This window comes from Zalophus californianus, chromosome 6 (genome assembly GCF_009762305.2).
Source record: "Zalophus californianus isolate mZalCal1 chromosome 6, mZalCal1.pri.v2, whole genome shotgun sequence".
Lineage (NCBI taxonomy): Eukaryota > Metazoa > Chordata > Mammalia > Carnivora > Otariidae > Zalophus > Zalophus californianus.
The window spans coordinates 75,166,918-75,182,954 of record NC_045600.1 but is presented as its reverse complement, the minus strand read 5'-3'; the positions used below and the strand labels follow the sequence as shown (position 1 = coordinate 75,182,954).

Below are 16,037 nucleotides of genomic sequence, written 5' to 3'. Positions count from 1 at the left end.
TGTGTGGGAAAGTCTAGACATACTAAGGAGTTAACACACTCTATGAAAATGAAAAAAAAAAATTCTCCAGCTTCCTTTACCTTCAATTAGGCAATTCTAAGCCACAATTTATAGAGTCCCTTAGTGGACCATCATAGGCTTGAACTTTGTTACATTTATCAACATAAGCATCTTTCATGTCTTAGTCTCAATTTCCACATCCTTAATGATGTTTCCAAAAATCAGCTTTCAAATAAACTACTGACAATCAATTTTTGTCTTTGGATCTTCTTCTGAGGGAGTACAACCTGAGTAACTAGATAGAGTTACTAGTCCTACATATATTTGATATAATGATTCCTGACAGTCTCCAAAGCAAGTTTGCAGTTTATTTGCAAACCTATGGGAAGTGGAAGAGAAGTAATTATATCCTTCTATTATCAAAAGGATCATAATTTCAGTTATAAATATTATTTAGTAGATAGTGATGCTGTCTGCTAAAACAACCCATATTGTAGTGGATTCACAATTTCCATGGTAGCAAAGGTAATGAGTAAATGCTCTACAGAAGTAGATACCTATTCAGTGAGGTAGGTGTTATACCCAGATCTGGATGTGTTAAGTATCAGAAACCTCGTGAAAATATTCAATAGGCTGATAGATATATAGTTTTAGAACTCTAAAGCCAGATTCAGTCAGCAAAATTTGACATAATGTCCCTGTTTGCCCAATCTTTTTATGGCTACCTTTATGTCTTTGTTCCGTAATGTGTAGATGGCAGGATTCAAGACAGGGGTAATAGCAAAGTCAGCAATGAACAGGTATTTATCAATTGATGATGTGGGGAAAGGCCAGACATAGAGAAACATGCATGGAGTGAAAAAACGAACCACCACAGTAATGTGAGCTGACAGAGTGACAAATGCTTTGGATAAGTCTCCTGAAGAACGTTTCCAGACAATGACCAAAATGAAGATATAAGAAAGGATTAGCAAGAAGAAGGTGCTCATGCTCATGAAGCCACTGTTGGCAGCAATAATAAACTCAAACTTGTCTCCATCTGTGCATGCGAGTTTTATGATCCTGGGAAAGTCACAGTAAAAGCTGTCTACTTCATTAGGACCACAAAAGGGCAAGTTTATAATGAAAGCCAATTGAGACATAGCATGGATCACCCCAGTTACCCAGCCAGCAATTACAAATGAAACACATATTTTAGGGTTCATGATGTTCAGGTAGTGAAGAGGCTTACAGATTGCTGTGTACCTGTCAAATGCCATGGCTATGAGTAACACCATCTCCACTCCTCCCATAATGTGGATGAAGCATATCTGTGTCATGCAGCTTTGGAAAGAAATTATCTTGTAATCATTTAAAAGGTCCCTAATCATCTTTGGGACTGTCGTAGAGGAAAGCCCTACGTCAATGAGTGACAGGTTGGCTAGCAGGAAGTACATAGGAGAATGTAGGGTGAGAATCAAAAATTACCAAAAAGAAAATGAAGAGATTTCCTAGGATCCCTAAATAGATTGAGGAAAAAATCAATATGAGAAAAACTTTAGTTTCCCAAGAACTAGAGAGTCCCAGCAACACAAACTCGGAAACCACTGAATCATTTAGTCCATCCATTGACTTGGGCAGAAGAGCTGATTTCAAATCACCTGAGGATAGAAAATAAAGAAGAGTGAGAATCATGGTACAAATGTAGGTTTTCTGGGGCGCCTGGGTGGCTCAGTCAGTTAAGTGTCCAACTCTTGATTCGGCTTAGGTCATGATGTCAGGGCTGTAAAATCAAGCCCCACATCAGACTCCGTCCCTCAGTGTGGAGCCTATTTGAGATTCTCTCCCTCTCCCTCTTCACTGCCCCTCTCCCTTCCCTCTCTAAAAAACAAACAAACAAAAACAAACAAGCAAACAAACAAACCAGAAATCAAATGCAGGTTTCCTATTTATGCTGCTAGTTTGTTGTATGGTTCATATTCTAGAGTTAGAAATCATATAATTGGAAAAGAAAAAATACAAAGAAATAGAATTACTATAATTATCAGGGGAGTGATTATATAAAATAGAAAAAAAATTTGAGTACTTTAGATGGAGATTAATTGGGGATATTTCCTTCTTATTCCATTATCAGGCAATTTTTTTTTCCTTTCACTGATCTCAAGACATTTCCCCTGACCACTTATGTAGGTATTCTCACAACCGAATAATCTCTAACATTTCTGTCACTTTCACATTAATGCTCACATACTAACTTGCATATTCTTGTCAGCTGGATATTTTATTTCACTGGTCAAATAGACATCTTAAGGCTGAAACTCTTTAATAAATTTCACCTTGCTTCACCTTATCCCATGTTTTTTTTTTTTTTTTGTACAATTTATCATGCATGTCAGGTCTTCAGATTGAAATTATTCATAATGCTTTGTTCAAGACATATTGTCATGATACATGCATAGATCTCTATATCAAATAAAATATTGGATATGAGAGAATAAATACCTGTTAGTAAGGAAATATTTATTAAGCAAAGATAATATTAATAGATTAACACTTATTTATTCCTCCTTACAAGCCACTGTACTAAGCACATTATCTCATTTTAACTTTATACAATTCCATAAGATAGTAACTGTTTTATTAGATTCATTTTATCAGTGGAGAAACTGAATTCCAGAGGGATCAGTTGTCAGAGCCAGAATTTGTATCTACAGGTGCAGGACACCAGAATTCCTGATCTAGATCATGGCACTATGGTCTTCAAGGACAGCCCCTTCAAATATATCCCAGGTCTTACCCAAGACCCATCAATTATTTTTCTTCCTCTTTAAATTTCCTTGACCTATAACAAGCATAGCATTAGTATTATGACCTATTATTAGCATAGTGAACTTTCTTTTGAAAAAAATCAAATCTCTGTATCTTTTCCAATTTTTTCTCTCTCCAACTCTTCATTGGCAAGCTGGTCCATACTTTCTGTTCATTCATAAGCTAAAAATGGTGTCCACAGATTTCCTGTTTGTTAGAAAGAAGCTTTGGATTCCAGATACCTCATGTAATAATCACTTTTAGTTATTATTTACCTTGATCTTTCTGCAGGATTTGATCCTGTTTATCATGCCCTTGTTTCTGTAATTACTTCTGCTTTGGCCTTCTTTAAAAGGCCATTCCCCTTCCACTTCTTGCCAATAGAAATTCTGTTTGTTCAGGTAGTGAGGCTGAAATCACTTCAGTTAGGAGGGGCGTAGCCCTATCCACCTTGAAAGTATATTAACATGATTTTTCTAAACCAGTTACTATAATTACATTTTTATTGGCCCTGGGTGGTGTAAGATGAGTTCACAGGGCCCAGAAGTGTTCAGTGAGTTGTAAATCAATGTCATCTGTGGAGGGTTTTCTTTCCCAAATAAAGACATATCTTCATGTACAGATGGATTTTCCTGGTCCATTTTTCCTGCATTTGATGCTAATATTATGCCTAAAGGTGAAGCAACCATGAAATTCTAAACCCATATACTAAAGTAATAGTGAAAAGTTCAAAATATATCTGGGACCCAAGATGCATGTAGAGTCATTAACTAAAAGTCACAAATGATCTCCTTCCTTCTGTTTTGTAGTATCTACATGGGCACTTCTCTGTCTGTAGATTTATCACTGGACTCCAGACCAAGATATTTAAAGCTGTATGCAATTCACACAAATTCCAAGTCTGGCCTCCACCTTCAAGTTAATGTGTCAGAACTGAACTCATTATATTTCACTCCAGTGTTTTAATAATATCATTACCATTTTCCCAGATGCCCTATATCCACCCTAGTTGCACAAATTTTATTGTCAAATATTTCTTAATAATTTCTCTCCATTTCTCTTGTCATTTTATTCTGCTTCTAGTCTATGTATTTTCCCATCTTGACAATTGAAAAGGGTACTCAGGATCTTTCTGCTCCATTCTTCCGCAAGTCCAGTCCATTCTATAGTTTGATTTGAGATGTGTCTATCAAAAGTCAAATACAATCATGTGGCTTTCCTACTTAAAGCCCTCTAGTGGGTTGTGTCAAGAGAAAATTCTTGAACTCCCACAGCATATATCTCCTAATACTTTGAAAAGAGAGGAGTAGTATTTGTTTTCAGAAGATATTTCCATGAAAATTATAGGGAATGAATGTCCTAAACAGACACTGGGTAAGTTTCAAAATTGATTCCTGATAAAAACTCTTAGTAAATTAGAAAAGATTAAGAAATATTTTTAATATGATTCTAATAGAATTTTTAAGCCAGTAGTTAAAATCTGATTACAGATGAAATATCAAAATCAGTAATATAAAGAAGGAAGCCTGCAGCACTGTTTCAATCATATGATATGGTCAATATGATTAAATCAAATAGTATTACTGACGGGAAGGTAGCAAAATATATTCATTCACAAATCACACAATTGTCTACCTCAAAAACTTAAGACAAATATTAAGAAATATTAAATTTAATAAGATCCTTTTAATAAATGTAGTGTCAGTAAAAACTGTCAAATATGATAAGAGAAACTTCATTTATAAATGAACCAAATGTTCAGTGTATGTATTCTACTGAAAAAACATAATTTTTTTCTGAAACATTGAAACCCTGTATGATATAGGAAATGGACCATGCAAATGGAAGGAAAAAGACACCATGTAATAAAAATATCAATTCTCACTGACCAATCTGGTGCAGTTAACTGCAGTGCTCATTAAAAGTCCAGTGAAAATCTTTTAGAACATTAAAAAGTGATTCAAATACCCATTTTAAAGCTCGGAAAATTTTGCAAAGGAAATGAAGTGGAAATTGGAGAAGAAATGAGAATGCTTTTTATGAAAGATATTAGAATATATCCTAAACCTATACTAATTAAGCTAATTAAGTTGACTAAAGTTGAACAGATAAACATAACAGTTAAGAAGGTGATACAAAGAGAGAATTTAGTATATGATAAAAAGGCATCACAATTATGTAGGTAATAAAGAGTTATTCAACCTAATACAACACTCTATGTTAGCTACACTGGAATTAAAATAAAAAATAAATTCAGAATATTTGATAGTTGTTAAACATGTACCTCAACATTGGAACATAAAATTTTAAGTATCTTATACATTTTATAGCAAGTTTTAAAGTAAGTTCTGGATGATTAGACAGCTTAAATGTACAAGTAAAATCATACAGTTTTAATAAAATATGTATGAATTAATTTTAAAACTTGGGATTGAAGGGGTCTTTCTAGATTTACTCCAAATTCAGAAAGTAGATTCCATTTTTTATTTTCTCCTCAATAGAATGAATAAGCCTGTTGCTGCTGAGAACTGGGGAAGCAGTGCTTCTCATTCTCAGCTGAAGGGAAATGTGAAGTGGTACAATCATTCAGAGGCAAATGAGTCATAAAAGTAAAAAAAAAACAAACCCCAAAAAACCTCACTAATCCTATTGGAATGATTTTGAAAGGAAATAGACAAATGAAAACAATGTATTTGTAACCTTATATTACTTATGAACCTTTTGAATAATGTGAACTAATTGTAAACATTGTTTAAAACTAATAGTGATTAAATAAGTGGATACATTCATACAAAGCAGGTTTAAAAATGAATATTAAATCTATAACTAGTGTGAAAAGGTATCACAAAGTCAAGGAAACATATATAGAGGAAAAAATCCTCTTATTTTGGGGGGAATGGCATTTTGCATGAGTAAATGTATCAGACTCACCCCAAATTTCTACACGTGGTGGGGATTTTAAACAATGTTATTCTTGTTTACCCCCAACTTGATTTGCTATATTTTTAGAGGTAATATTTATTTTTCTAATTTGAAACAAATGTGTCAAAATAAACTGAGGGGATGGAAACATTTTATATAGGAGCCATTTCCAATACACAGTAAAACACAGTGGTTTAAGGGGCACAGACAAAGGGCCCAAACTGTTTGCATTCCCAGATCCCCCATTTACCTGCTGTGTGTTCTGTGTGAGTTGCTCAGGGGCCAGATGTGTCCGTTTCTCCATCTGTTAAAGGCAGATACTAACAGTCTCTATCTCCTATGGTTGTTTTGAGGACTAAATGAGTTGAAACAAGAAAACATCAGAAAGTGCTTAGACATACACTAGTACTAAATAAGTGTTATCTATATGATAATTTTGATGATTTTCAGGAAACAGACCTAGAGTTTTCAGACTGGTAACAGTGGTTGAATAAATCTGGCAGAAAGAAAGCTAGCATGTTTTTTTTCATGTTGTTTCAGTAGGAATAGAAGAGCAAAGACATAGATATTGCTTTTTGTTTTTATGATCCTAATATTCAGAGAAAAGATGGGAGACCCAATATACTTCACATACTATTTTCAAAAAGATACTAGAGCTTTGAAGAATATTTTATGTTCATCTATCATACAATTTTAACTCTGAGAATAAGACCAGAAGGATATAAAACAATGTGAATGAAAATCATTCAAATAAAATGAGTTAACAAAGGAAAAGGGTGAACTGGTAGAGAAGTAAATTGTGGGGAACATAAAAAAGGAGATGATTATGGAACCAGATCCTGGAGAATTAAAGATGGGGTTTCCACCTACTGCACAGGCTCTGGTTTTCACCCTCAGCAGCTTCAAGGGATTGAGAAACATGGAGACATTCACTCTTTTTTAGATTCATCTTTATTAAGACATATAAATAGTTGTTACCATTAGGAATGAAACCAATTACAGGACTGGGTATTAATAACTAATATCTATTCCCTTATTGGCTGTCTAAAGACATTAGGAGTTTCATGAACATTGGCTTTTTCCCCAAGGGTCAAGTTACATGAGATGCAGAACAGAGTAACAGAGAAATTAAAGAGTCTGTGTGATGAGTAGTAATTATGTGGCTTATGTGGTTTTGACAGTATTTTTTCAAATTTGAGATTAGAGATGTTATACATTACAGATGTTTTATAAATTATAGAATTGTTTAAAGTTATCATTATCATGAATCACTGATTATATCTGTTTGGCATCAATATCGTGTAACAGACTAAATACCACTACACACTCTTAACTGCTAATTCTACTTAGAATTTTGAGAAATAATTAATTGGCATTTGAAAAATATGATAGCTTAAAGGATAGAGTGAATTTAAGCTCAAAAAATGTCACTTGGAGTTTTAATACCTAAAATTATTCTATTATAGAATTCTAGAGACAAAGGAATTTTTGTTTTTTGAAAAAAAAATTGTTCATGGGTTAAATATACCTAAATGGTGTTTTTCAGTCTTCACAAACCACTTAATAAGCAAACAGAGTATCCTACCTAGGGTTTTACTGCAGGATTGCTTGGATTTTCATCTGTACAGCTGTTATTTGGGATCGTTTTTGTGAAGAAATGATTTTCTATTTAAAGGACACCCAGAAGTTATTAATTAAGGTGAATCTATTTTCTGGAGGGATTAGCTCCAGAACACCAGTGCTTTTTAGCTAAAGTGACAAAGCATTTTATGGCAAATATATTGACTAAGTCCCTATACATAGATCTAGAAAAATAGTGAATAACAAATAAGAAGGAGAATATAATGAGTCTGAGAATGATAAGAATACAGTCTAGTTTATGAAGTGTAAATTATGTAGACGAGGAAGGATCAAGACAAGGTAACTGCAGAAACAACTTGCAAAAGCCTGAGGATCTTTTTTCTGCAAAGTTGAATCCACAAATATTTATTGTTTCAGGCAGGCCTGATGAAAGAGTGGGAAGGCAATAGGTTCAGCATTAAAGAATTAAGGATACAGTCTCTAGTGACAACTTGTTCTCCTCCTCATCTCCGCAATATAAACTACAAGGAAGGGTGAGGCAATGTGACTATGCAACGGCATGATGTATTATCTGTACTGACTTGACGAAAGTCTGAAGAAGTGATTCATTTTGTCGCCAATTGTTTAGAAATGTGAATATTTTGGTTCAAATATGATTAATAGATAAAAAACCAACTTGTCTTACCATTTTACCTTTTATTCCTAATTTCATAGCATTGACTTTCCCAGGACAATAATTTACCTTACTTACAATACATCTGTCATCATAGCATTTTAATGGGGGTGGGGTAGGTGATCTGGTGTCTGAGGCAAACTTGTTTGCTGCTTGACTGGACAATTTTGGGTGGTAACCCTTATAGTCTAGTATTCCTTTTAGTATTTTGAACACTTAAGTGTTCAAAAACAAATGTTAGTGTCAGTTCTGGTACTCTGTGAAGCAGGGACCATGGCAGAATTATATGCTATTTCTTGGCAGAAATGTCTGTGAAGGGGAATAAGAGCAGTAGTGGTAGGGAAAGCCTTCCTAACAAAATGCCATGTGGCTCTTGTGAAAAAAGAGGGGAAAGGGGGAGATTGGGTGGAGTAGCCTCAGACTGCAGTGTGGCTCTGAGAAAGCCTCGGTCAGGTTGATGGGAGGCTCCAGAGCAAAGATTGCCCATTACAAGAATTCCACACGGGGCAGAAATGTCCTGGCTCTGGTATGCCCGCTGTTGTCCATCATTGGAGGGGAGAAGCCTGGGCAGACTGTGGCCTCTGTGAATTGCAACAGCTAAAAGCTGTCAGTTAAGTTCTTTCTGTGAAGTCAGTTTTGTCTTGAAGGGAGACATGAGTGGTGCACTCCTGTGGCTAAGTACAGTGTTAGAAATTCCCTCCCTATTATATAGCAAATTTCACAACATTTGAAGCCTTTGATTTTTTCATTGTTGTGGTACTTTTGGCTTTGTTTCAAAAGAAGCTCATTTTTCCTTACTACCTATTTGCTTCTTTAAAAAAAATTTTTTTTTTTTTAAATTTTATTTGTCAGAGAGAGAGAGATCACAAGCAGGGGGAGTGGCAGGCAGAGCAGGTAGAGGGAAAAGCAGGTTCCCCGCCAAGCAAGGAACCCAATGTGGGACTTGATCCCAGGACCCTGGGATCATGACCTGAGCCGAAGGCAGACACTTAATGACTGAGCCACCCAGGCATCCCTACCTGTTTGCTTCTAAAATGCTATTACATCTGCCTTTATATTATTCTTTACTCTTCAGTAATTCCTATTCTCATGAAGTTTACCATTTATCTAGGAAAACAAATGAAACAGGCAATATTGTATATTAAATGCTATTATAAGTAGATAGACGGTCCTGGATTGAGGAGTCTATAGGAAAGGATGTGTAACTTTTAAACAAAAATATTGTCTAGGAAAAATAAATTTATTTCTGTCTCTTTTCTGTGTGTACACCTTTTAATCCCCATTATGTCGCACATGCCCTCATTCACATTTCTATCTTTTATGCATTTTATTTAGTGCTCTTGCCTGACTTAACTGGTCAGGACTTCCAATAAAATGCCAAATATTAGTGTTAAGTGGAAGCATGTTTTTCTCATTTCCAGTTTTAGGCAACTTGTGCTGGAGATGTTATTAGCTCAAGTAATTTTCATTATAATTCCTTTTCTAAGTTGTATCATGAATGTGTATTGGAGTTTTTCAAATGCTCTTTCTATATCCATTCAGATATTTCTATGATTTGCCACCCCCCCCACTTTTTTAACCTAGTGATTGACTTCCAATCAACCTTGCATTTCTGGTATTAATTAATTTGACATAGTATTTTATTCTTATTATATATTGTTCCAGTTTCTTTGCTATAATTTTGGAGTTTTGCATGTATGTTTATGAGAATGAATGGCCTATAATTTTTCCTTTTTGTGTCTTTATCCGATTTCATGTCAAATTTATGTTGGCTTCATAAACGAATTTGGACAAAGTGTTAGCATTGGTCTGAAACACTTTCTTCCTAATCTGTGGACATCTTGGAGAAAAAAATATAGAAGGAAATATAGAAATGATCCGGTCAGTCTCCTTGTAAGCATACTAATTGGACAACTTGATAGGATTTATTGTTAGAAAATGGGGAGTCTTCATATATGGACTCCTTTTAGCAGGCTACACTTGACCTATCTAGGTTGCTAATGGTAAATTAGCCTGCAATTTATGGGTTTATTGGATAGAATCAGCTGAAAAATGTCAGTTAGCTATCCAATTATCAGAGTAAACGTTGAAGATGTTTTATGACCAAAATAAGCTCCTTTTCTGTAAATGATGCTATTCATGCATTATCAGAGCTGAGTCTTCATTGCTATATCTGGTTCAGGTAGGCATCCTACAATACTGTGAGCAAACTTGGGGATTCAGGTTAGTGGTCTCAGAAGTCTCCATTCTTGACCATTGTATTCTGTATACTTTGAATTACTAGTAAATTTTGATACTGGATAATATTTTCAATTATCTAACTTTGTTTTTTCAGCCCAAAACAAGGTGTTTCTACTTTTTCTCTTCTCAAGAGAACTTTATGTAAAAAAGTATTTCTTTTTTCTTTCTTAAATGTTTTGCAGTATTCACCAGGGAAGCCATTTAGGCCTGCACTTCTCTTTGTGGAAAGCTGTATCAGTCAGGAATCAGTCATCAAAGAGGACACACACATTATTTGAACAGAGTTTAATGTAAAAATTAAGCAGGCATCAAGTTGTTAATTAGGTATCTGAAAGTGTATAAAGATAGCTCTCTATTGTCATGGAGGCAACAAGTGTAGGAAACAGCTACTACACCTAAGGGTGAGGGAATAAATATAAGAAATTAGAATTACTGAAATTTCGTTATTTAGAAAAGGGTCCAATGGAGCTGAAAATCCCTTTTTGGTTGGAGTATGTCTTGGCTATTGCTTGTTTCTCTGAACTCAGAAGAGAGGCATGGTAGGCTGGGGACCTAGAGTTTTTGAAGATAGAGTACCCGCATGCTGGTGTTATCTCTAAGAAAGTACAGTGAGGCTAGCTCTGAAACTGTTGGAGAAACAGCAACCTGAATTCACCTCCTGCCATAGAAGAGAAACATCACTGTAGTAGTTGTGGTAATGTTCACACAGCACAGCAAGCAGAGGGGAAGCCCAAAGCTTTACAACCTGCCTGTAACATGGTCCATCATCAGAACATAATCCATGTAAAAAAAGTATTTCTTAGAAATTTGGTTCACTATATACAGTGGGTAAAATTGTAGGTTTTTCAAAAAATAAAAACAAACTTTAAAAAAAAAAGGCAGCCTGATGGCAAAACAGGAATGTGGTTTGCAGAGTCCCAATATAAGAAAGAAGAGTATAAAAGGGTGGACTTTGAGCTGGGAGACAATAATAATTGGGACAGAAAATGTTTTAATTAAAGGTTCAATTTGTTTAATAGATGTAGTTGCATTGAGATACTTTTGCTTTAGTAGTTAGTTTTTTATAGGAATTTTCCTATTTCATGTAAAATTTTAATTTACTGGTGTAAAGTTGGACGTAATATCATCTTATAATATTTTTAAAGACTGCAGCATCTGTAGAGATGTCTCATTTTTTATTTCTGGCATTGGGTATTTGTGCCTTATTTTCTTCTTGATCAGTTTTGCTAATGTGCTGTCAATTTTGTCGGTCCTTTGAAACAATCAACTTTGGGGGCACCTGGGTGACTCAGTTGTTAAAGTGTCTGCCTTCAGCTCAGGTCATGGTCCCAGGGTCCTGGGATTGAGCCCCACTTCGAGCTTCCTGCTCAGCAGGGGGCCTGCTTCTCCCTCTCCCACTCCCCCTGCTTGTGTTCCCTCTCTCTCTTGTCTCTCTCTGTCAAATAAATAAATAAAATCTTTAAAAAAATAAAAAAATAATGAAACAGTCAACTTTGGTTTTGTTGACTCTTTGGATTTAACATGTTTTTATTTAAACAATTTTTGTTCTTGTTATCTTCTTCCTCTAGTTTCTTTAGGTGAATTCTCTTGAAATGGACACTCTGGTCACTCATGTGGCTCATTTCTCTTTTAAAAATATGTGCATATATAAAAGTCCCTGCAAACATGGCTGTAGCTGCATTCCGTATGTGCTCATGTAGATATTGTATTTTTGTTAGTATTCAGTTACACACTTTTTTCTTAATTTCCATTGTGATTCTTTTTGAAACACGGATCACTTAAAAGTGAATTATGTGGAATTGCTGATGAGTTAAATGAAAATCGTATGCTTACAAATTAGATGGACGGTAGGACCTCTTCTGAATAAATGGTGGCTCCTAAAACTAAAGACTTATTATCAATGAGTACAGCTGAGATAATTTCATCTTAAAAATATCCCAGGAAGCCTTATGTCCCCATGAATGCTGGTAGACAGATCTGAGTAATGTTTCATGGTTATGTGGTTTGGGTAAACATCCAAACCTTCCTTCTGCAAGCAGCTCTTGATATAGTTTGTAGTTCTCTTTTTAAAAATATTTTCAGAAATTAAAAATTATAACTATAATTATTTATATATTTTTATTAGTTTAGTTATGTCATCACTTTATTTTATTGGTATAGAGATTGATCTGGCATTATTAACTTTTTAGGTATTGGTCTAGGGATAGGAGACAAGAAATCATGACTTCTGTTCACAGGAATGAGCTAGAAATTAGGATATTATAAAGGTGTGTCAATTGAATTTTATTCAACAAATGGCATACATCATCTGGGGCTATAATATATGCTCTATTACAATAGCAGTTTCATTTAAGAAGATTATAAGATGCTGACATGACTGGTCTTGCCCAGTCTAACCCTACTAACAATAACGCCAAAATGCACACATTTTCATCCTGTATATTTTACTATTTATGTATAATATAGCATACATTTTGGGGGTTGTTGTTTGAGGGCTTCCCTAGAAAGCAAAAACTGGTTAGGTCTATTGGCCCGAAGTGGCCTATTTGAAACCTGCAGGAAAGAAAGTTAGTGTGGTATGTGGGTTTTTGTTCTTATTGTTTTTTGAAGGCCATTTGTATCCTGGCTGGAGCATTAGCTCTGCTCCTTTCAAGTTGGAGATTTCGTTCCTGACTCCAAAGCAACTGCTCCAGTTGTTCTGTGCCCAGCCACTGGGACAGGGCAAAGAGAAAATGGAGTTGATGTCTTTAAAGAGATGGTTGAAGTTTCACAAGTTACTTCTTAATCTGTTGCCAGAACTCCTGTAGCCACATCTAGCAGCAGAGACTAGGAAATCTACCCTGCAACTGGGTGGTCATGTGTCCAGATGAATCTTGGGGGCTGTTCTGTTGGTAATAGGAGGAATAGGCATACGGACACTGGGAAACAGCAGCCAGTTACTGACATACATATTCACATGTATGGTTTTACAAGACAATGCCAAGTTGTTTTTCAAGGGTTAAGTCCATTTTCACCCACCAGGAGGGCATAACATTTCCATTAATACACATCAGTACACTGTTCTCAACAATAATTGTTACTGTCAGATTTTTTCTCTTACCCATTTAACAGGTTGTAAGGTGGTATTTCATTATGATCTTAAGTTACGTTTTCCTGATTACTAATGAGGTTGAGTCTTTAGTGTCCCGTGGTATTTCTTTTCATAAATAAATACCTGTTCAAATCGTTTGTCCCTTGTCTCCCATTTTGGGTCATCTTTTTTATTCATTTCTAGGAGGATTTTAGATCTTTGTATAAAATTATCGTGTTGTTTTCATTGATGGTTTCTTTTTGGCTTTCTTCTCATCACTCTAAATTTCTTTTGCTTTGAAGCAGCACACTCTTCTCTTTCCCCATCCTCCCAGCTCTCTCTCTTTTTTATTTCTTTAATGTAAGGTAAAATTAATAATCATAAAAATCATTTTTTAACCTAAGGAAGTAATGTTTCAAGGGATTACAAATGCTTCTTCCTGTGTATTTAACCAAAAAAAGTCAAGAGAAATTCCAACTTTAAATCAACAATGAAGACTTGGAAACTTGAACTATAGGGGTGATGCTGTGGAGTACGAGGGCAATACTATTACAGGTCGATTCATTTATTTCTAAGTAGATGTAGACCACTCAGGTATCTTTAGTAACTTGTCTAGCTTAGAGTTAGGGTGAGTAAATCATGTAATTTTAGAAATGAGAATAATGATAATTAACCCAGAGTGGTTTTGTAGTAATACATAAGCTAGGTAAAATGTTTAGCATGGTGTTGGGAACACTGGTAGTGTTAAATAATGGTAGCAGTGATTATTTTTATAATTATCATTGTTATCATCTGGTAATCTTTGAATAAATACAAAGGCATATTTATGCAAATTAGGATTATCAATTATTATCCTCTCCAAGTGGTGGGAATATGTGTTGGATTTTTTAAAAAAAGATTTATTTATTTATTTGGGAGAGAAAGGGGGTGGAGGAGTAGGGGGAGAGAGAGACTCCTCAACCAGAATCACAGCTGAGCATGCAAACTGATGTAGAGCTCGATTCCATGACCCTGAGATTGTGACCTCAGCCAAAGTCAAGAATCAGAGGTTTAACTGATTGAGCCAACTAGACATCCCAAGTGTTGGATTTTTGAACATATTTTTGTAATGAAATAAACACAAACCATACTTCTGGGAATACTTCAAGCTTACAGATATGAGTAAGTCACATTTCCAGTTTAGTTTTTAGGTCAAAACGTGGCCAAATTGGTATGCATTTTCTGATTACATGAGAAAACTAAAAATTATCCTGTGAATACATATGCTGACTTACCAGTCTCTTTATGGCATTCCTAATCTCTTTATTTCTCAGTGTATAAATGGCTGGATTCAGGAGAGGTGTGATTACTGTATAAAACACAGCAAGAAACTTGTCCACCCAAGTGATGCTAAGTGGCCACAGATAGATGAAGATGCAGGGTCCAAAGAATAGCAGCACCACTGTGATGTGGGAAGTACAGGTAGAGAGTGCCTTTGATGCTCCATCCTTAGAATGAAGGTGAACAATCACTAGGATATAGGTATAGGAAATCAGTAAGAGAATGAAGCAAGTTGTTGCCAAGATCCCACTGTCAGCATTTATCAACATTCCCAGAGTATGTGTATCCATGCAGGCCAATTTGATCACCAAAGGGATATCACAGAAAAAACTGTCCACTATTCTGGGTCCACAGAAGGGCAGATCTAAAATCATGGCTAGTTGGCTCATGGCATGCACAAAGCCAGTGATCCATGCTATCAACACTAGCCAGATGCACTTTTGTCTGTCCATGATGCTGGAGTAATGGAGTGGCTTGCAGATGGCCACATAACGATCATAGGCCATTGTCACTAGCAGCACCATCTCATCCCCTCCAAAAAAATGCACACCAAAGATCTGGGTCATGCAGCCGCCAAAGGAGATGGTCTTATTATCCTTTAGGAAGTCTGTGGTCAATTTAGGGGTAGTTACTGAGGAAAGGCAGAAGTCCACAAATGAGAGGTTGGCTAAGAGAAAGTACATTGGGGAATGGAGATGAGGATCCGTGATGAATAAGAGCACAACAAGGAGGTTGCCCACAACAGTCAGCAGGTAGAGCATAGAAAAAGGCAGTAGGAGGAAGGTCTGGAGCTCCCTTGAATCAAAAAGTCCATGAAAAATGAACTCAGACATTACAGACTGATTTGCTTTCTCCATTTAGTACATGGTGTTCTAATGCAGCCCAAAGAAAGAGATGAACTAAGAACTTCTAGAATGGAAAGAAGAACCTCATTAATGCTCAGGTACTAGAGAGCAGATAAGTCCTACTCACGGGCAAAATTCAAATCTTACCATTGTAGTAGCTGAAAATTGAAAATAAAGTTTTCTTGAATTTATAGGTAGACACAGTCTTATAGTCAAGATGGGGAGCTAAGTAAAGAAGGATGGTTCAGAAACCTTACCTATCAGAAGTATAGCTGTTATGGGAATCAAAAATGAATATTCTGATGAAAAATGTCAGTAGTAATGTATTACAGAAATAATTTCTCCAAGGCTTGAATCTACCTCTTCTGCAGGGAGAATGAATAGCTTTAAAATATATTCAGAGGTTCTATCCCCCCAGGGCAATAACTGAATACTACCTTTCTGATACAAAACATGCTTCTCAGAAACAAATCTCTTGCTAAGTGGGTATGTGTTAGCAGACTGACCTGAACCAAACTTTCAGAAACTCTGGGGAAAACTGTTCATCAAATAACTTGAGAAAAGATATTGGTGTTCCAAAAGAGACCCCAGATGCTGA

At 35.6% G+C, this 16,037-nt stretch overlaps 2 protein-coding genes across 2 annotated transcripts; both read right to left on the bottom strand.

The window, feature by feature from the left end:
- Positions 1-674: 674 nt before the first annotated feature.
- LOC113909917 (olfactory receptor 4F21-like) lies at positions 675-1,608 on the bottom strand. The gene is given in 2 exon segments (XM_027571592.2): positions 675-1,448; positions 1,450-1,608. Coding segments are annotated over 2 exon segments (933 nt in total).
- A 12,904-nt stretch (positions 1,609-14,512) lies between these two features.
- On the bottom strand, positions 14,513-15,451 carry LOC113910192 (olfactory receptor 4K3-like). Its single transcript, XM_027572117.1, has one exon. It carries the CDS (start codon positions 15,449-15,451, stop codon positions 14,513-14,515), a length of 939 nt encoding a protein of 312 aa, XP_027427918.1.
- Positions 15,452-16,037: the final 586 nt, after the last annotated feature.